Genomic DNA, 19,183 nt, shown 5'->3' on the forward strand with positions numbered 1-19,183 from the left:
AGAGAGAGAGAGTTTTAATACCCCCAATTTTTACTTATTCTCAACTATTCACTTACCTTTTATTTTTATTTTTAATGGAGTGTAATAAGTAAAAGTTGGGGTGCCAGTAGCAACTCTTTAAAATACCTTCCATCTTTTTTTTTTTCTCTTTGAAAATGAAAATAAGATAAAAATGGATTCCCTCTCTCTCTCTCTCTCTCTCTCTCTCTCATTTGGTGTGTTATACATACAAGGTAACGTGCAAATAGAAAATACTCCACTTTACAAAGAGGGAAATAAATAATGCTGTGGCATTTAAAAAGCACTTGAATGATAAAACAAAATTTTAATAAGAAGCCCAACAAAGTGAAACTGGGATCAGTTCGAACCATACGGAAAGTAATGACCATATATAAATAAAATATTAACCACCAGCAGTCCAAATTAACAGACTACTTATGAATGAAGGCAAGTAAAGATGAAACTATAATCAAAGAACCTCCGTTGGAAACCACTGATTCACTTACATTCGCTTTGTTTTATATTAGTCTAATTATGCTTCCAACAGTAGATAGACAACATAATCAACTCATATAATTATAATTAGATTAAGACCATCTCCCCACAAATTCAGCTCATGAGGCCGGCCAATCTAAATCAGTACATTTTCCCCGGCACGACATGCCTTCTATAATCTAAAGCCACTCTATATATAAACTGAAGCCATGAAAGGTGTCAGGACAACTTAAACAATAACAATCTTAGCTTAATATTTAGTTGGTAACATATGGCATCTGTATGCATGATCTCCTTGGCCTTACTATGCATTTTGGGAGTATGGGCTTCTCAAGCCTCGGCTCGTAGTCTCCATGAAGCATCTATCTTAGAGAGGCATGAACAATGGATGGCTCGTTACGGGCGTGTTTACGAGGATGACATTGAGAAGGAGAGGCGGTTCCAGATATTTAAGGCTAATGTGGAAAAAATTGAATCGCTCAACAACGTTGGGGACCGACTGTATAAGTTGAGTGTAAATGAATTTGCGGATCAAACTAATGAAGAATTCAAGGCATCTCATAATGGGTATAAGAAATTCACCAAAAGTGGGTCATCGACAACAACATCCTTCAGATATGAAGATGTTACAGCGGTTCCATCTAGCATGGATTGGAGGAAAAAAGGTGCTGTTACCCCAATCAAGGACCAAGGCCAATGTGGTAAGAGAGCATTTATTAGGCCTATACATAGAGCTGAATTATCTATAGATTTACTTTTACATAATATCCATGTATTCACCAACATACCCTCAAAACGCTTTGTGGTAATTTTAAGTTAAAGATCAAAATGTCCAAATTTTTTAATTTGATGACCAAAAGTTTCCAAAGAATCTGTTTTTTACTAAATGCCCTATAGCTTATGGAAGCACTTTTGTACACAACCCAAAAGTGCAAATTTGGTTACTATGTCTCATAGTTTAATTTTCTATCTTTTATGGAAATGTAGGATGTTGTTGGGCATTCTCAGCAGTGGCAGCTATGGAAGGGATTAACCAGCTCACAACGGGTAAGCTAATCTCTCTATCTGAACAAGAACTAGTAGATTGCGATACTACTGGAGTGGACCAAGGATGTGGGGGTGGTCTTATGGATGACGCCTTCAAATTCATCCTACACAACAAGGGCCTCACTACCGAAACTAACTATCCTTACAAGGGAGTTGATGCTACTTGCAACAGCAAGAAGACAGCCTCATCTGCAGCTAAAATCACTGGGTATGAAGATGTTCCAACCAACAGCGAGAAGGCCCTATTGAAGGCCGTGGCAAATCAGCCCGTGTCTGTGGCTATCGATGCTAGTGGATCTGACTTTCAATTCTACTCGAGCGGTGTTTTCACTGGACAATGTGGCACTGATCTAGATCACGGTGTCACTGCTGTTGGTTATGGGACAAGTGATGATGGGACCAAATATTGGTTGGTGAAGAATTCGTGGGGCTCGGGATGGGGAGAGGAAGGATACATAAGAATGCAAAGAGATGTTGATGCCAAGGAAGGGTTGTGTGGTATTGCCATGGAATCTTCTTACCCTACGGCATGAAAGTAATCTATATATGTATGACTAATGTGTGTGTTAAGATCAATGTAAATTAAACTTCTATAAAAAAATTAAAAAAAACGTGTTTAGTAGCTTCTTGTGTTTGTGATTTTTAGATGCACTAGTAACTAATGAGGTTCTAATAACGTTTACGAGAGGTTACAGAAAGTGATTAAAAATGTCAATTGAAAATATCACCCAAGGTTCGAAGAGTTAAAAAATCCAAGGAGCACTTATTGTAAGAAAATCTTAAGAACATTTGGAAGGAAAAAGAAACAGGGACTTTGATAGAATGAGTTTCGAAGGATTGAGCTTTTACTCTTTAATTTTATATGAATCTAAACAAACTTGGACCCATATACACCCAATTCTTTTGTAGAATGGGTATGAGATAGCTAGTGAGAAGCACCAACAATGTCATATATGGTTATCTCATATACAGCTTATTACCCAAAACACAAGAAGAATGTAAAAAGGCTCTTAGAACATACCATAATAGAACAAATGCCAAATATATTTATCTATCTTGATCTTCTTCTTTTTATGATAACCGGGTATCCTTGTAGACAGGGAACTGGGTCCATATCTGGGCTTTGCCCAGTCCATACACCATGGTCTTGTCTAGTCCCCGAGCACGTGCAACGCCTGCACCAGGTAAGTGAGGGTGCGCCCTCGCAGGTGGCCCCTAAGGAATATAAATACTCATACTGGGTATCGAACTCACGACCTATGGGCAATAACCTCTTATCAGTCTGAAATTGCTGTTGAGCCAATTCCTTGTAGTTATCTTAATCTTCTTGTAGGTTTTCTTTAAAGAAGATAATCAAAGATAAAAGATCCCCTTTTCTTTTTCAAGATTCAGAGGGAGAGAGTAAGAGAGAGAGAGAGAGAGAGAGAGAGAGTTCAAAGTTCTAATTGAGAAAAAAAGATCATGTCTTGATTGGCCACCCAGAATCAATCCTTCACAATCAGATTGAATTTGATATACGATGATGTCTTAGTGATCAAACCTTTGATCGCATTTCAATAAATGAAGATTTAATAAGTCAAAGTGCTAGCTTTTTTAGCAAATGTAATTGAAGTATCCAACCCGTCAAGGGTGTGTCTCGGTGGTAAGACATAGCGACAAGAGTATGCTCCTCTTGGTCATAAGCTCGAAACTGAGTGCAGCCTTTGGATAAAATTGGCACACGGGGTTGTGGATTCAACGTGGGCCCCTAGGGAGACTTTGTCTCACCAAAGTGGGGATACTCTATTGGTCATCCCAAAAAAAAAAAAAAGTAATTAACTGTCCAAATCGTCCCTAAGCCATTTAAATGTGTGTTTTGGAAACTGCAAGACCTTGGATCAATTAAAGTAATACCAATGACAATTTTGGCTTAATATGAAGAGATTCTTATGGCAATTTTTTTTATCTGTAGCTCTTGTTCCACAATCCATAGAAACATCACATTTAACAAAAACAACTACCACCACCATCTTGTACTCATGGTTTAGATTAGATTTGGAAAAATAAACAATAAAAAATAAAAAAGAATCTTTTCTTTTTCTCTAATCAAGTGTTTGAAAATGGACGGTAAACAAAATTCTAAATTTAATTGGTTAGATGTAATCGTCTTGATGATGTGGCACACTCCTCAACTGTTTAATTAAACTTTAAAACAGCTACAGAGAAAGTGGGCTACAAAGAATCTGCTCCCAGCTTGGGGAAGTTCAGATTCAAATGACATAATTGAAATAATTGCTATCCAATGAATTCATGGAATTTGATATCCCATGGAGGAGCACTTATCGACCGAAGGAAAACAATTGTTATAACAGGAATAAATGATCATAGCAACATTATTTTAGAAAATTATTTAAAAAGAATTTAGAGCTCAATTAAGCAATTACCTTAACAAATTTTTTTTAGCAAACAATAGCCCATTTTTTAAAGTTCTAAGTTAAAAATCAAATTTTATTCCAAAAAATATTTTTTTAAAACAATTTTTTTTTTATGTCATTTCTAATGGGTTCACTATCACGCCCCCAAATCCACACATGAATCCCAAGGATTCCTCTGCTAGATGTCAAGGCATGATTACCAATCTCAATACATGATAACATATAATAATAAACAATAATTTGCTCAACAATTATAACGTAGTGGAAAAAATTAAACAACAAACATATTAATAAAGAGTGGAAGCTAATTAGTAATAATATGCACAATCCAATAATAAACCTCAACATAATGAATAAAACTGCATATAGTGTCCTAATATAAGTTTCTTAAACGACAAAAAGAATATTTTAAACTCTAATACATCTTAGACTAAAGAAGGTGCTGCTCATTGTTATACTCCTCCTCAACCAAATAATCTAAAATGGTGAATGGTAGGGTGAGTAACGGAAAGTTACTTTACAAGAAATATACCATTCTAACATCTAGTCACAACATGCAATGTTTAATCATACTTAAATATTTAAATAATATAAATTTTTATCATATCATAACATTCGAATAATGATTCAAAGAAAAATAATAAATATTTGTAATAATCATCAATCTATCATTTCTATTATGAACATTATCTATAATGCTTCGAAAATTTTAAAGTAAAAAAATCTATCAATATTGCTTTTCAAAATAAAGAAAAATACATAATATAAATATGGCGGTGTAGTCGATAAGAGAGTTGACGAACACACTGATATAACTGTATCGACTATGAAAAATCGATATCTCATTACTTAACCTCCGGTATAGAATGTCACTTTTCTTATTTGATTTTGTGGTCAGTCTAGTATACCACAATTGGGTGACCATTTATCTGACTTAGACTAGTTATCGACAAAGAATCCAATACTAAGCTTAACTAATGGTGAAGCCGATCACTTGATGACTACATACTCTTAGTGATTAGTAATTAGTTCAGGAGAGACTCCTACTCTTAGTGATTAGTAATTAGCTCAAGAGAAACTCCTTGCATCTAAGCCTATAAAGATGCAATATATATATGACATCAACTATCTCTATGCTATACAAAGTTTGCCTTTACATACAATGGTTCATTAAAAAAGAAGAGAAACTTCTAGATTTCACAAGTTGTAGTACTCTTCAAAGTATCACATATTACCAATGACCATAAAATCGCAAGTGTTATCCTACATTAATCCGTCTATTTCGAAAATATAGCAATGCCTCATTTTTTGTAGGATTTCTGCAACCCTTTTCTAGTAAGCAAAATAGTTTTGTTTGAATATATATATAGAGAATTTCTTTCTTCCAACAATACAAATAATGATAGTGATCTCTAGCCAATGATATATTATGTACATTCATTTATCCATCATTCAATTAATTATATCTCATGTGGTCATAATAACGTGGGATATCATTTTCATAATTTTATCAATAATTCACATGGCATAATCATCTAGAGTCATTGTCTCATTAAATAATAGAGAACATATGGTTTGTTATTCTTATCACAAGTTCTTTGTTGGCGAGGTGGTAAGACGTTCGGTTCTCCCACATCTTTGTTCAACTCCCTTAGAACCCACATTTTTTTCAAACATATTTCAAATTTAAATATTGAAATTTCGATTCTACCAGAACCAGATCTAAGAACAGTTGAAAAAATTGATTCAGTCTTAGTTCTAATCGTTTGATGAAAACCCGAATCCGAAGTAGCTCGATTCGATTTCGATTTCAGCTATACCCGGACCGAACCCAAAAATTTGATTCGGTTCGGTTCGGGTGTACCCGAATGTATGTCTAGTCCCACGTTTTATTAACTCATTGACAGTCCAGCGTTTCAAGTCGATTGGGCATTTCCGTCAACTTATTCGAAAAAAGCCTAAGAAGTTGGACAGTCGAGATAGTTAATAAACGTCGAGTCACCGAGTATCCCACGAGTCAATTAGTTTTTTCATAATTTTCCCAACGAAAAACCGCCACTGCCACATCAGCACACAGTGTCTAACATAGTCAGTTGTTAGTTCAACATTTTCTAACCAAATAAACCATTTTAAACTTCTCTCTCTCTCTCTCTCTTTGAAAATCTTTCTCCTCTCTTGAAAAATCTCTCGCTCTCTTCTCTCTCTCAACTCAAACACCAACACTTATTAGGGTCTCATTGTAGCAATTCTTAAATCCTTTATTTAATATTTCTTTTCTTTCTTCGAGACGAGGTACACCGAGTTTCTTTTTTTTCTTGGTCGATTCTATTTTCTTCTTTTTATTTCCTGATTTTGTTTTTTGATTTCTTGTCTTTAAATTATTACTTTTTAGATAAAATGCATCAATTCTGTTTCTAATAGTTTTTAAAAACAAATGGCTTTTTAAAGAGAGGATGTTGTAGGCATTAAAATTTCATTAAGGTCTTTACAAATTTTGTAAATCAAAATAAAGTCCTTAAAAACCATAAATACGCCCCTCACATTCAAATTGGACCATTGACAAGAAACAGGTCTACTGAAACTTAGGTTTGGGCTTTCGAAGATGAAGTCCATGATCTAGAGAAAATCCAAGTGATTCACATTAAAGGGACCTACACTCAAATAAATGAGCTTAAGCCCACGAACAATCCATAGAATCCTTAAAATTGGATTTGGACAAATTTAACATTTAAACAAATCAATCAAAGCTCTTTAAGTTGGGGCATAATTGAAAAGTTAAATTATCTTTAAGTCTATAAATACCAAAGCTTTCTTTATGTAGAGGGAGGATTACTTCCTCTCAGAAGATAGGAGCTCTTGAACTCTCTTCCAAAGACGAAGTAAAACTCTTCAAGAAAGACTTGGATTCTGATTCAAGAAAAGATCAAGCTCAAATGCTATTATTCAAAAGTCAAGAAATATTTCTCAATTAATAACATGCGAAGCCCGGAGAGAAGAAAATCTACATAAATCTCTACAGAATATCAAGTTTAAAAATTTTTCTTCAGAAGCCAAAAAATCATTCTCAACTGATACATCATGAAACCCAAAGTATAACATTCATTGCAATATAGATCTTAATGAGTAAAAAACCCAAAAAAATCTCCTACAAAACTCAAAGAGAGAGAGAGAGGTTATTGAAGAGTTGAAAACAGCTTAAAGCTTTTTTGTCGAAAAGAAAACCTAGAAGAAGACTTTGAGAGAGAGAGAGAGAGAGAGAGAAGATTTGTTAAAAATGAAGCACCAAAGAAAGAGAATCGCGGTGCCTATTGGAGATAGTGTTAATCAACATTATAGAACATTATAACAGTTGTTCAAACAATTTTAGTAGTTGTTTGCAATTAGGATTAGGCTCATATAAAATCATAACCTAAAAAATAGAAATCTAGAGAGAGAGAGAGAGTTTTGATACCCCCAACTTTTACTTTTTCTCAACTATTCACTTACCTTTTATTTTTTATTTTTAATGGGGCGTAACAAGTAAAAGTTGCGGTGTCAGTAGCAACTCTTTCAAAAACCTACCCTCTTTTTTTTATTCTATGAAAATATCAGTAGAAGATAAAAGCACTTGAATATTGATAAAACAAAATTGTCATAAGAAGCCCAACAAAGTGAAACTGGGATCAGTTCGAACCATACGGAAAGGAATGACCATATATAAATAAAATAGGCAGATTTACCAAAACATGCACAACTTTTCGTTTATTTACCAAAACGGTACACTATTCAAAATATTTCCGAAAACGGTAATTTTACCGTTTTTGGAATTAATTTTTTTTACCAAAACGGTAAAAACAGTAAAATGTATTTTTTTTATACCGAAAATACCCTTTTTATTTTTTGACTGAAATTACGAAAATAAAATTGATTTCAGTAAAAAAAAAATTGTAAATACATATGATTGTTGGATTACCGAAAGAGAGTGAATCTTTTTAGTTGGATTTTCATTTTTTTAAGGTTAAAATTATAAATACATATGTAAAACAAAAAAAGGGTATTTTCGGTAAAAAAAAAAATACATTTTACTGTTTTGGTAAAAAAAATTAATTCCGAAAACGGTAAATTTACCGTTTTCGGAATTATTTGTTATAGTGTACCGTTTTGGTAAATAATTTCAAAAACTCTACCATTTTGGTAAATTATTTATTATCTCCCCCACCAGTCCAAATTAACAGACAACTTATGAATGAAACCAAGTAAAGACGAAACTATAATCAAAGAACCAGTGATTCACTTACATTCACTTTGTTTTATATTAGTCTAAAATATACTTCCAACAGTAGATAGACAACATAATCAACTTATCTAATTGTAATTAGATTAAGACCATCGCCCCACAAATTCAGGTCACGAGGCCGGCCAATCTAAATCAGTACATTTTCCCCGGCACGGCATGCCTTCTATAATCTAAAGCCACTCTATATATAAACTGAAGCCATGAAAGGTGTTAGGACAACTAAAACAATAACAATCTTAGCTTAATATTTAGTTGGTAACATATGGCATCTGTATGCATGATCTCCTTGGCCTTACTATGCATTTTGGGAGTATGGGCTTCTCAAGCCTCGGCTCGTAGTCTCCATGAAGCATCTATGTCAGAGAGGCATGAACAATGGATGGCTCGTTACGGGCGTGTTTACGAGGATGACATTGAGAAGGAGAGGCGGTTCCAGATATTTAAGGCTAATGTGGGAAAAATTGAATCGTTCAACAACGTTGGGGACCGACTGTATAAGTTGAGTGTAAATGAATTTGCGGATCAAACTAATGAAGAATTCAAGGCATCTCATAATGGGTATAAGAAATTCACCAAAAGTGGGTCATCGACAACAACATCCTTCAGATATGAAGATGTTACAGCGGTTCCGTCTAGCATGGATTGGAGGAAAAAAGGTGCTGTTACCCCAATCAAGGACCAAGGCCAATGTGGTAAGAGAGCATTTATTAGGCCTATACATAGAGCTGAATTATCTATAGATTTACTTTTACATAATATCCATGTATTCACCAACATACCCTCAAAACGCTTTGTGGTAATTTTAAGTTAAAGATCAAAATGTCCAAATTTTTTAATTTGATGACCAAAAGTTTCCGAAGAAGCTGTCTTTTACTAAATGCCCTATAGCTTATGGAAGCACTTTTGTACACAACCCAAAAGTGCAAATTTGGTTACTATGTCTCATAGTTTAATTTTCTATCTTTTATGGAAATGTAGGATGTTGTTGGGCATTCTCAGCAGTGGCAGCTATGGAAGGGATTAACCAGCTCACAACAGGTAAGCTAATCTCTCTATCTGAACAAGAACTAGTAGATTGCGATACTACTGGAGAGGACCAAGGATGTGGGGGTGGTCTTATGGATGACGCCTTCAAATTCATCCTACACAACAAGGGCCTCACTACCGAAACTAACTATCCTTACAAGGGAGTTGATGCTACTTGCAACAGCAAGAAGACAGCCTCATCTGCAGCTAATATCACTGGGTATGAAGATGTTCCAACCAACAGCGAGAAGGCCCTATTGAAGGCCGTGGCAAATCAGCCCGTGTCTGTGGCTATCGATGCTAGTGGATCTGACTTTCAATTCTACTCGAGCGGTGTTTTCACTGGACAATGTGGCACTGATCTAGACCATGGTGTCACTGCTGTTGGTTATGGGACAAGTGATGATGGGACCAAATATTGGTTGGTGAAGAATTCGTGGGGCTCGGGATGGGGAGAGGAAGGATACATAAGAATGCAAAGAGATGTTGATGCCAAGGAAGGGTTGTGTGGTATTGCCATGGAATCTTCTTACCCTACGGCATGAAAGTAATCTATATATGTATGACTAATGTGTGTGTTAAGATCAATGTAAATTAAACTTCTATATATATTAAAAAAAAACGTGTTTAGTAGCTTCTTGTGTTTGTGATTTTTAGATGCACTATTGACTAATGAGGTCCTAATAACGTTTAAGAGAGGTTACAGAAAGTGATTAAAAATGTCAACCGAAAATATCACCCAAGGTTAAAAGAGTGAAAAAATCTGAAGAGCATCTTATTGTAAGAAAATCTTAAGAACATTTGGAAGGAAAAAAGAAACACTTGGACCCAAATACACCCAATTCTTTGTAGAATGGGTATGAGGAATCATAATGAATAAATTAAGATAGCTAGTGAGAAGCACCAACAATGTCATATATGGTTATCTCATATACAGCTTATTAAAGTGAGATGCAATCACAATATCTCCAATATGGATCCTTATGAGTATGATTCTCGCATGGATCCGTTTAATCTATGTACCGTTAATATAGTCAAGTAAATTGTTCTGTTTCACCCTCAATCGCGATCATTCTAGTTCTCCATGTAAGATGTAATATTCGAGTGTCTCCTAACGTCGAATCATCATGACATGACTCATTGAAGAAACTCCCTTTATCCAATATGAAAACAATCAACCATGAAGTAATATTAAACTGATCATAATATAATAAAGTCCCATGAAGTAATATTAAACTGATCATAATATAATAAAGTCAATTTATGTTTAGATGTCACCCCCCCCCCCCCCCCCCCCCCTCTCTCTGACCCAAAAACACAAGAAGAATGCAAGAAGGCTCTTTATCGCATCTTAGGTCACTTGGTAAGTTCTATTAGTGAACTTCAACATCATAGTCATAAATAAGTCACAGTGAGTGTTAGATACTTAGAAGAAAATTTATATTACCACACCATATTTTCATTATGACATACCAAATTAGAAAAAACTTCAAATATATTTATCCATCTCGATCTTTTCTTTTTTTTGATAACCGGATATCCCTGTAGGCAGGGGACTGGGCCCGTATCTGGGCTTTGCCCAGTCCATAGACCATGGTCTTCTCTTAAGGCTTAGTCCCAGATGCAAGTGAGGGTGCACCCTTGCAGGTCGCCCCTGAGGAATATTAATGCTCATACTGAGTATCAAACTCACAACCTATGGGCATTAACCCCTTATTGGCCTGAACTTGCCATTGAGCCAACCCCTTGGAGTTATCTTAATCCTCTTGTAGATTTTCTTCTTTTTCTTTAAAGAAGAAAATCAAAGAAAAAGATCCCCTTTTTCTTTTTCAGATTTAGAGGGAGAGAGGAAGAAAGAGAGAGAGAGTTCAAAGTTTTAATTGAGAAAAAAAGATCATGTCTTGATTGGCCACCCAGAATCAATCCACCACAATCAGATTGAATTTGATACACAATGAGGTCTAAGCGATCAAACCTTTGATCACATTTCAATAAATGAAGATTTAATAAGTCAAAGTGCTAGTTTTTTTAGCAAATGTAATTTAAGTGTCCAACCCGTCAGGGTGTGGCTCGGTGGTAAGATGCAGCGACAAGAGTGTATATGCTCCTCTTGGTCATAAGCTCGAAACTGAGTGCAGCCTTTGGATAAAATTGGCACACGGGGTTGTGGGTTCAACATGGGCCCCTAGGGAGACTTTGTCTCACCAAAGCGGGGATACTCTACGGTCATCAAAAAAGAAAAAAAATGTAATTGAAGTGTCCAAATCGTCCCTAAGCCATTTAAATGTGTGTTTTGGAAACTGCAAGACCTTTGATCAATTAAAGTAATACAATGGATCCTTATCCGTTATTGGAGGAAGTTTTGGTTTAATATGAAGAGATTCTTATGGCAATTTTTTTTATATCTGTAGCTCTTGTTCCACAATCCTTAGAAATATCACATTAAACAAAAACAACTACCACCGCCATCTTGTACTCATGGTTTAGATCAGATTTGAAAAAATAAAAAATAAAAAAGAAACTTTTCTTTTTCTCTAATCTTGTGTTTGAAAATGGACGGTAAACAAAATTCTAAATTTAATCAGTTAGATGTAACCGTCTTGATGATGTGGCACACTCCTCAATTGTTTAATTAAACTTTAAAATAGCTATAGAGAAAGCGGGCTACAAAGGATCTGCTCCCAACAGTTATAACGCAGTGAAAAAAATTAAACAACAAACATATTAATAAAGAGTGGAAGCTAATTTGTAATAATATGCAAAATCCAATAATAAACCTCAACATAATGAATAAAACTGCATATAGTGTCCTAACATAGGTTTCTTAAACAACAAAAAGAATATTCTAAACTCTAATACATCTCAGACTAAAGAAGGTTGTTGTTCATCGCTATACTCCTCCTCAACCAAGTAATTTGAAATGGTGAATGGTAGGGTGAGTAACGGGAAGTTACTTAGCAAGAAATATATTGTTCTAACATCTGGTCACAACATGCAATGTTTAATCATATTTAAATATTTAAATAATGCAAATTTTTATCATATCATAACATTTGAATAATGATTAAAAGAAAAATAGTAAATATTTGTAATAGTCATGAATCTATCATTTCTATTATGAACATTATCTATACAGTTTCAAATTTTTTAAAATAAAAAAATCTATCAATATTACTTTTCAAAATTAAAAAAAATACATAATACAAACATGACGGTGTAGTCAATAAGAGAGTTGACGAACATGTTGATATAACTGCATTGACTATGGAAAATCGATATCTCAATACTTAACCTCCAGTGTAGAATGCCACCGATCTTATTTGATTTTGTGGTCAGTTTAGCATACCACACTTGAGTGACTATTTATCTGACTCAGACTAGTTATCAACCAATAATCCAATACTGAGTTTAACTAATGGTGAAGTCGATCATTTGATGACTACATACTCTTAGTGATTGGTAATTAGCTTATGAGAGACTCTTTGCACCTAAGCCTATCAAGAGGCAATATATATGAATATCAACTATCTCTATACTATACAGAGTTTGCCTTTGTACACAATGGTTCATTAAAAAAGAAGAGAAACTTCTAGATCTTATAAGTTGTATTACTCTTCAAAGTATCACATATTACCAATGACTATAAAATCGCAAGTGTTATCCTACATTAACCCGTCTATTTTGAAAATATAGTAATGTATCATTTTTTGTAGGCTTTCTACAACCAAAGTCTAATAAGCATATATATATAGGGTCCCGTTCAGCAACAAACATTTTGGCAAAACATTTTTCAAAACATGGGTTAGGGGTCTTGGAATGGGCTGATTTTTGGCGAGGATGATCTCTATGGTGAGGAGATCATCCTCACCAAAAATCAGCCCATTCCAAAACTTCTAGCCCCAGTTTACAAGTTGAAAAATTGTGGACCGTCCATTTTTTGTAAATCATTTTTGATGGGGTTATAAGTTTTGGAATGGGCTGATTTTTGGTGATGATGATCTCCTCACCGTAGAGATCATCCTCACCAAAAATCAGCCCATTCCAAAACCTCTAACCCATGTTTTGAAAAATGTTTGTTGCTGAACATTTCCCATATACATATAATTTCTTTATTCTAAAAATATAAATAATGATAGTAATCTCTAGCTAATGTTATATTATGTACATTCATTTATCCATCATTCAATTAATTATATCTCATGTGGTCGTGAGAATGTGGGATATCGTTTTCATCATTTTATCAATAATTCACATGGCATAGTCATTGAAAATGCTAGTCACTGTCTTATCAAATAATGGAGAACATATGGTTTGTTATTCTTATCACAAGTTCTTTGTTGGTAAGGTGGTAAGACGTTCGGTTATCCCACATCTTGGTTCAACTCCCTTAGAACCCACATGTTTAAAAATTATATTTCAAATTTAAATATTGAAATTTCGATTCTACCAGAACCAAACTCGAAGAATACTTGAAAAAATTGATTCGGTCTCAGTTCTTGTTGTCTGATGAAAACCCGAATCCGAGGTACCTTGGTTCAGTTTCGGTTTCTGCCATACTTGGACCGAACCCAAAAATTCGATTCGGTTCGGTTTGGGTGTACCCGAATGTATATCTAGTCCCACGATTTATTAACTCACTGACAGTCCAGCGAGTTAATAAATGCCGAGTCACCGAGTCTCCCACGAGTCGAGTAGTTTTTTCGTAATTTTCCCAACGAGAAACCGCCACTGCCACATCAGCACGCAATGTCTAAAACAGTCAGTTGTCAGTTCAGCATTTTCCAACCAAATAAACCGTTTTAAACCTCTCTCTCTCTCTCCGAAAATCTTTCTCCTCTCTCTCTCAGCTCAAACACAAACACTTATTAGGGTCTCATTGCAGCAATTCTTAAATCCTTCATTTAATATTTCTTTTCTTTCTCCGAGACGAGGTACACTGAGTTTCTTTTTTTTCTTGGTCGATTCTATTTTCTTCTTTTTATTTCATGATTTTGTTTTTTGATTTCTTGTCTTTAAATTATTACTTTTTAGGTAAAATGCATCAATTCTGTTTCTAATATTTTTTAGATTCTAAATATTGTGTAATTAGGTCAGATTCAAATGGATAACAAGGATTCAAAACCTGTGAAAGAGGAAGCAAACATGGATTCGAAGGATTGGAGAGCCAATTTAAAGCCTGAAGATCGAGGAGAAGTTTTTAATATGATGTACGTTTTCTGGCCCTTGCAGTTGATTTAATGATGAAAGAATCTTGATTTTTTTTTTCTTTCTTTCTTAATTTTTTCCATCATTGATTATCTTTGTAGCTATTTGTTTTATATTCTGAGCATTCTTTTTGTTTTTTGATCAATAAATTTTATTAAAAAGGATGTTTGAGACTCTAAATTGATAACAGAGCTATCTTATCAGTTACTAAGTGTTGCCTTGGATGTCGAATCAATTGTAAGCATTGGGCTTGCATTGCTATTAGATTAATTGATGGCATAGAACATTGCCTAATCCTTCATGTGGGTTTGAACTCATTGAATCTGATGCATTTAGGGTGTGCTTCGGAAACAACAGTTAAGTAGAGAAACATTGACCCGCTGATTTTTTTGGTACAATCACTCTGAGTTGAATATTGATGAAACCGTTGTTTGTACTCATGTTACTGTACTACTTGCAGGCGAGCCCTAGGCTGAGATTTAACAAGGAAGGGTCATTGTTGGCTGTCACAACAAACGATAATGGAATCAAGATGTTAGGCAACATTGATGGTCAGCGCTTGATCAGGATGCTGGTGAGTAGGGCATTTGAGGGGTCCCGAGGCCCTTCTGAACCAATCAACACGAAGGTGATTATTTTGACCATTTATTTACTTCTTTTTTCCCCCTTTATGCTTATTAATCTTAATTCGTAGGCTTTAAAAAAAAAAATTCCATTAGTGTAACAAGTGTTGACACTTTGAGAGCAATTTGTCAACAATCTGTCAAACACATGTAACCGGTGTAATCATGGCTTGCGCCTCAAGGCGAGGTGCAACAACAACGCTTTAGTATAGGTAAGGCAGGGCATGTTTTTCAAGGCCGAGGGGGCGCATGCCTGAGCTGTGCCTTAGGAAAGGCGCATGAGGCACATGCCTCACTTACATATAAAGTAAAATATGATTATTTTTTAAATCTCTTTTACTTGGTTAATGCAACCTATTAAATTACATCATGAGGAAACACACACACACACACACACACACACACACACATATATATATATATTTCCTTTCTTCAAATATTACAATTTACTGTATATTGGGTTATGTGTTACATATGACGATGATGAGTAATGCTTTAGGCTTTCTCATAGTTTATATTTTTAAATTTTGAATCTTATCTTTTGTTTATCTACTCTTGGTGTGAGGATATTCAATGAGATTTTGTGATTGTGTCTTAAACTTTTATGCCATAAATTTTAATTTAATTTATAGTTCGTAGTCCCTTGCAGTATCTATTAATAACCTTGAATTTTAATTTTAGTTGGTAGTCCCTACCAAGCTGGATTGTACTGATAGAATCCCACCTTCAGTATCTATTAATAACCTTGTAAGTCATTGAGATTTCCGTGTTTCGCAAATATTTACTTATGCGTTCTATTTAGAGTTTTGAGATTACATGTTGGGATGAAATGTTTTCAACAGGACATTTACTAATGTTAAACTGCATTATATCTTGATGTCGTTTTAAGATTTGAAAGCTGTGGCAGCATTGAAGAAAAGTCTACCTGAGGGGTTAAACACAGTGATGATGGACCATTTGGGATAAATGCTACATGTCGTGAAACATTTATAAAAAGCTGTGCTGGATATTCCGTTATTGCATATATATTAGGCATAGGTGACAGGTAATCATTAGTTTTAGACTTTTAGTTCTGAAACGCGAGTATATCATAGAAATGCTCTGGCTATGTTTCTTTTGATTGGTATAAATGCTCTGTATATTTGTTGTTTAATGAAAGTAATCTTTTGGACTTTAATCTTGAAGAATCTAAAGATTAGGAAGGATGATGGGCATCTAGACAACCTTCTTTTCAGGGATGATGGGCGCCTCTTTCATGTTGATTTTGGTTTTATCCTTGGCCAAGATCCTAAGCCATTTCCACCACCGATGAAACTTTGCAAAGAAATGGTCGAGGCCATGGGTGGAGCATAAATTTATGTTTTTCTTCTTTTTTCGGATCACATCACATGTTTTTTATGGTTGGTTTAAGATCCTGCGAAAAGTTGTCAAATTTTATACATGTTCACTTCTCGGAATGGGACCCATACTAGCAAAGTGGAAAGGATTCTGTCAGAACGACACCAAAATTGGAGTTCATTGTAACAGGTCTTGTATTGTTTACATTGCTTCATCCCACCAACTGTATTAGATTTTTCGACATGTAATCATCATAACCAATCATCTCTAATTAACCAATCTCCAGGAAGTTGATTGGAGCAAGGTACTTCAACAAAGGCTACGACAACTATAAAGACTACAAATACAATACCGCACGTGACACTATTGGACATGGGACCCACACGTTGTCAACGGCTGGTGGTCGTTTCGTTAGTGGGGCCAATGTATTTGGATTGGGGAATGGTACAGTGAAAGGCGGATCACCAAATGCCAGAGTTGCTTCGTACAAGGTCTGTTGGCCACCTGTCAATGACAGCATCGAGTGTCCCGATGCAGACATAATCGCAGCCTTTGATGCAACTATACACGATGGGGGTGATGTGCTGTTGCTATTTATTGGTACGTATCCAATTGATTATTTGTTCGACAGCTTCGCAATTGGTTCGTTTCATGCTGTGATGAACGGGATCGTGGTGGTTTGTTCTGTTGGTAACATGGGTCCCAATGAGGGTCGGGTTACTAATGTGGCCCCATGGATAATAACCGTTGGAGTAGGATCTCATCAACGAGAGTGTTAGTGCATTGTTCCCACAAATGGTTGAAACCATTCATCGGTGGGCTCAGTACTGGCGCTAATACCAAAATCTCCTCGAGGTTACATGACCTTTGTATCCAGTAACTAAGGTAAAAATCTCTTTATTTTATTTGTTTTTTGTTCAGTTTATTAAACTTTTCCTGAATTTTCTCAAAATAACTTTCATCTGTTTTCTTATGATTTAATAAATACTTATTTTCTCATTTTGATCATTTACGGCCCAATGTGAAGATTGAAGGCTCGCAGTACTATCGGAGCAAGGCGATATATTTTATGTACAAAGAGTTTACTAGGTTGGCTTTTGTAAATTTACAGGGGGGGGTAGGCATTTGGAATTTTTTTTGGTAAGCTGGTAGAATTGATGTATGGGCTGGGCTGGTTTTAGTAATTTTTTTTTTTAAAAACAAAATAGCATATATTGACGGACTTAGAAAGTCTGTCGGTATAAGATATAGCGATGACAAATAATTCTGTCGGTAAAGATCTAAACAACAAATGAAAACAAAATTTCCGCAAGAAATTTTTTCTAGAAAATAATGGATATAGCGATGGAAATTTTATTAAGCCGTCGCTAAAACAATTATCGACGCTACCAACCCCGACGAGTGCCGATGAAAAACCTCTATGTTGGTATATTATTCTGTGACGGATTTATGCAGATTTACCAACGGATGTATCCGTCGGTATAAGTCCCTTTTCTAGTAGTGACTTGGATTCTGATTCAAGAAAAGATTAAACTCAAAGGCTCTTCTTCAGAAGTCAATAAATCTTTCTCAACCAATAGCTTACGAAACTCGAAGAGAAGAAAATCTATATAAATTTCTACAGAAGATCAAGCTTAAAAGCCCTTCTTTAAAAACCAAGAAATCACTATCAACTGATACAACGTAAAGCTCGAAGTATAACTTTCATTGCAATATAGATTTCGATGAGTGAAAAACCCAAAAAATCTCCTACAAAACTCAAAACTAGAGAGAGTGAGAGGTCATAGAAGAGCTGAAAGCAGCTTAAAGTTTTTTGGTGGAAAAGAAAGCCTAGAAGAAGACTGAGAGAGAGAGAGAAGATTTGTTAAAAATGAAACACCAAAGAAAGAGAATCGCAGTGCCTATTGGAGATAGTGTCAATCAACATTACAGAACATTATAACAGTCGCTCAAACAATTTTAGTAGTTGTTAACAATTAGGATTAGGCTCATATAAAATCATAACCTAAAAATAGAAATCTAGAGAGAGAGAGTGAGAGAGAGAGAGGGAGAGAGAGTGTTTTGATACCCCCAACTTTTACTTATTCTCAACTATTCACTTACCTTTTATTTTTTATTTTTAATGGGGCGTAACAAGTAAAAGTTGCAGTGTCAGTAGCAACTCTTTAAAAAACTTACCCTCTTTTTTTTTCTCTATGAAAATATCAGTAGAAGATAAAAATGGATTCTCTCTGTCTCTATCTCTCTCATTTGGTGTGTTATACATACAAGCTAACGTGAAAATAGAAAATACTCCACTTTACAAAGAAGGAAAAAATGTCGTGGCATTTAAAAAGAACTTGAATATTGATAAAACAAAATTGTCATAAGAAGCCCAACAAAGTGAAACTGGGATCAGTTTGAACCATACGGAAAGGAACGACCAGATATAAATAAAATATTAACCACCACCAGTCCAAATTAACAGACAACTTACGAATGAAAGCAAGTAAAGACGAAACTATAATCAAAGAACCAGTGATTCACTTACATTCACTTTGTTTTATATTAGTCTAAAATATACTTCCAACAGTAGATAGACGACAGAATCAACTCATATAATTATAATTAGATTAAGACCATCGCCCCACAAATTCAGGTCACGAGGCCGGCCAATCTAAATCAGTACATTTTCCCCGGCACAACATGCCTTCTATAATCTAAAGCCACTCTATATATAAACTGAAGCCATGAAAGGTGTTAGGACAACTTAAACAATA

The 19,183-nt window shown here is 35.0% G+C and overlaps 2 protein-coding genes and 1 long non-coding RNA gene across 5 annotated transcripts; all 3 read left to right on the forward strand.

The window, feature by feature from the left end:
* Positions 1 to 766: 766 nt before the first annotated feature.
* On the forward strand, positions 767 to 2,082 carry LOC147387742 (senescence-specific cysteine protease SAG39-like). The gene is made up of 2 exons (XM_086421006.1): positions 767 to 1,196; positions 1,483 to 2,082. The coding sequence occupies exons 1-2, from the start codon at positions 767 to 769 to the stop codon at positions 2,073 to 2,075; spliced, it is 1,023 nt and encodes a 340-aa protein (XP_086277132.1). The 3' UTR covers positions 2,076 to 2,082.
* A 6,412-nt stretch (positions 2,083 to 8,494) lies between these two features.
* LOC147387743 (senescence-specific cysteine protease SAG39-like) lies at positions 8,495 to 9,809 on the forward strand. The gene is made up of 2 exons (XM_086420899.1): positions 8,495 to 8,924; positions 9,211 to 9,809. The coding sequence occupies exons 1-2, from the start codon at positions 8,495 to 8,497 to the stop codon at positions 9,801 to 9,803; spliced, it is 1,023 nt and encodes a 340-aa protein (XP_086277025.1). The 3' UTR covers positions 9,804 to 9,809.
* A 4,260-nt stretch (positions 9,810 to 14,069) lies between these two features.
* On the forward strand, positions 14,070 to 19,145 carry LOC147387744 (uncharacterized). 3 transcript variants are annotated; one of them, XR_015171524.1, is made up of 5 exons: positions 14,081 to 14,189; positions 14,348 to 14,465; positions 14,924 to 15,091; positions 16,272 to 16,613; positions 16,711 to 19,145. It is a non-coding gene; the product is annotated as an uncharacterized LOC147387744 (long non-coding RNA). The 3 variants fall into 3 exon arrangements; XR_015171523.1 differs by having other exon boundaries at positions 14,070 to 14,189; positions 14,353 to 14,465; positions 14,924 to 16,613; XR_015171522.1 differs by having other exon boundaries at positions 14,924 to 16,613.
* The last annotated feature ends 38 nt before the right edge of the window (positions 19,146 to 19,183 follow it).

This window comes from Akebia trifoliata, chromosome 13 (genome assembly GCF_017979445.1).
Source record: "Akebia trifoliata isolate Shusen 1 chromosome 13, ASM1797944v1, whole genome shotgun sequence".
Lineage (NCBI taxonomy): Eukaryota > Viridiplantae > Streptophyta > Magnoliopsida > Ranunculales > Lardizabalaceae > Akebia > Akebia trifoliata.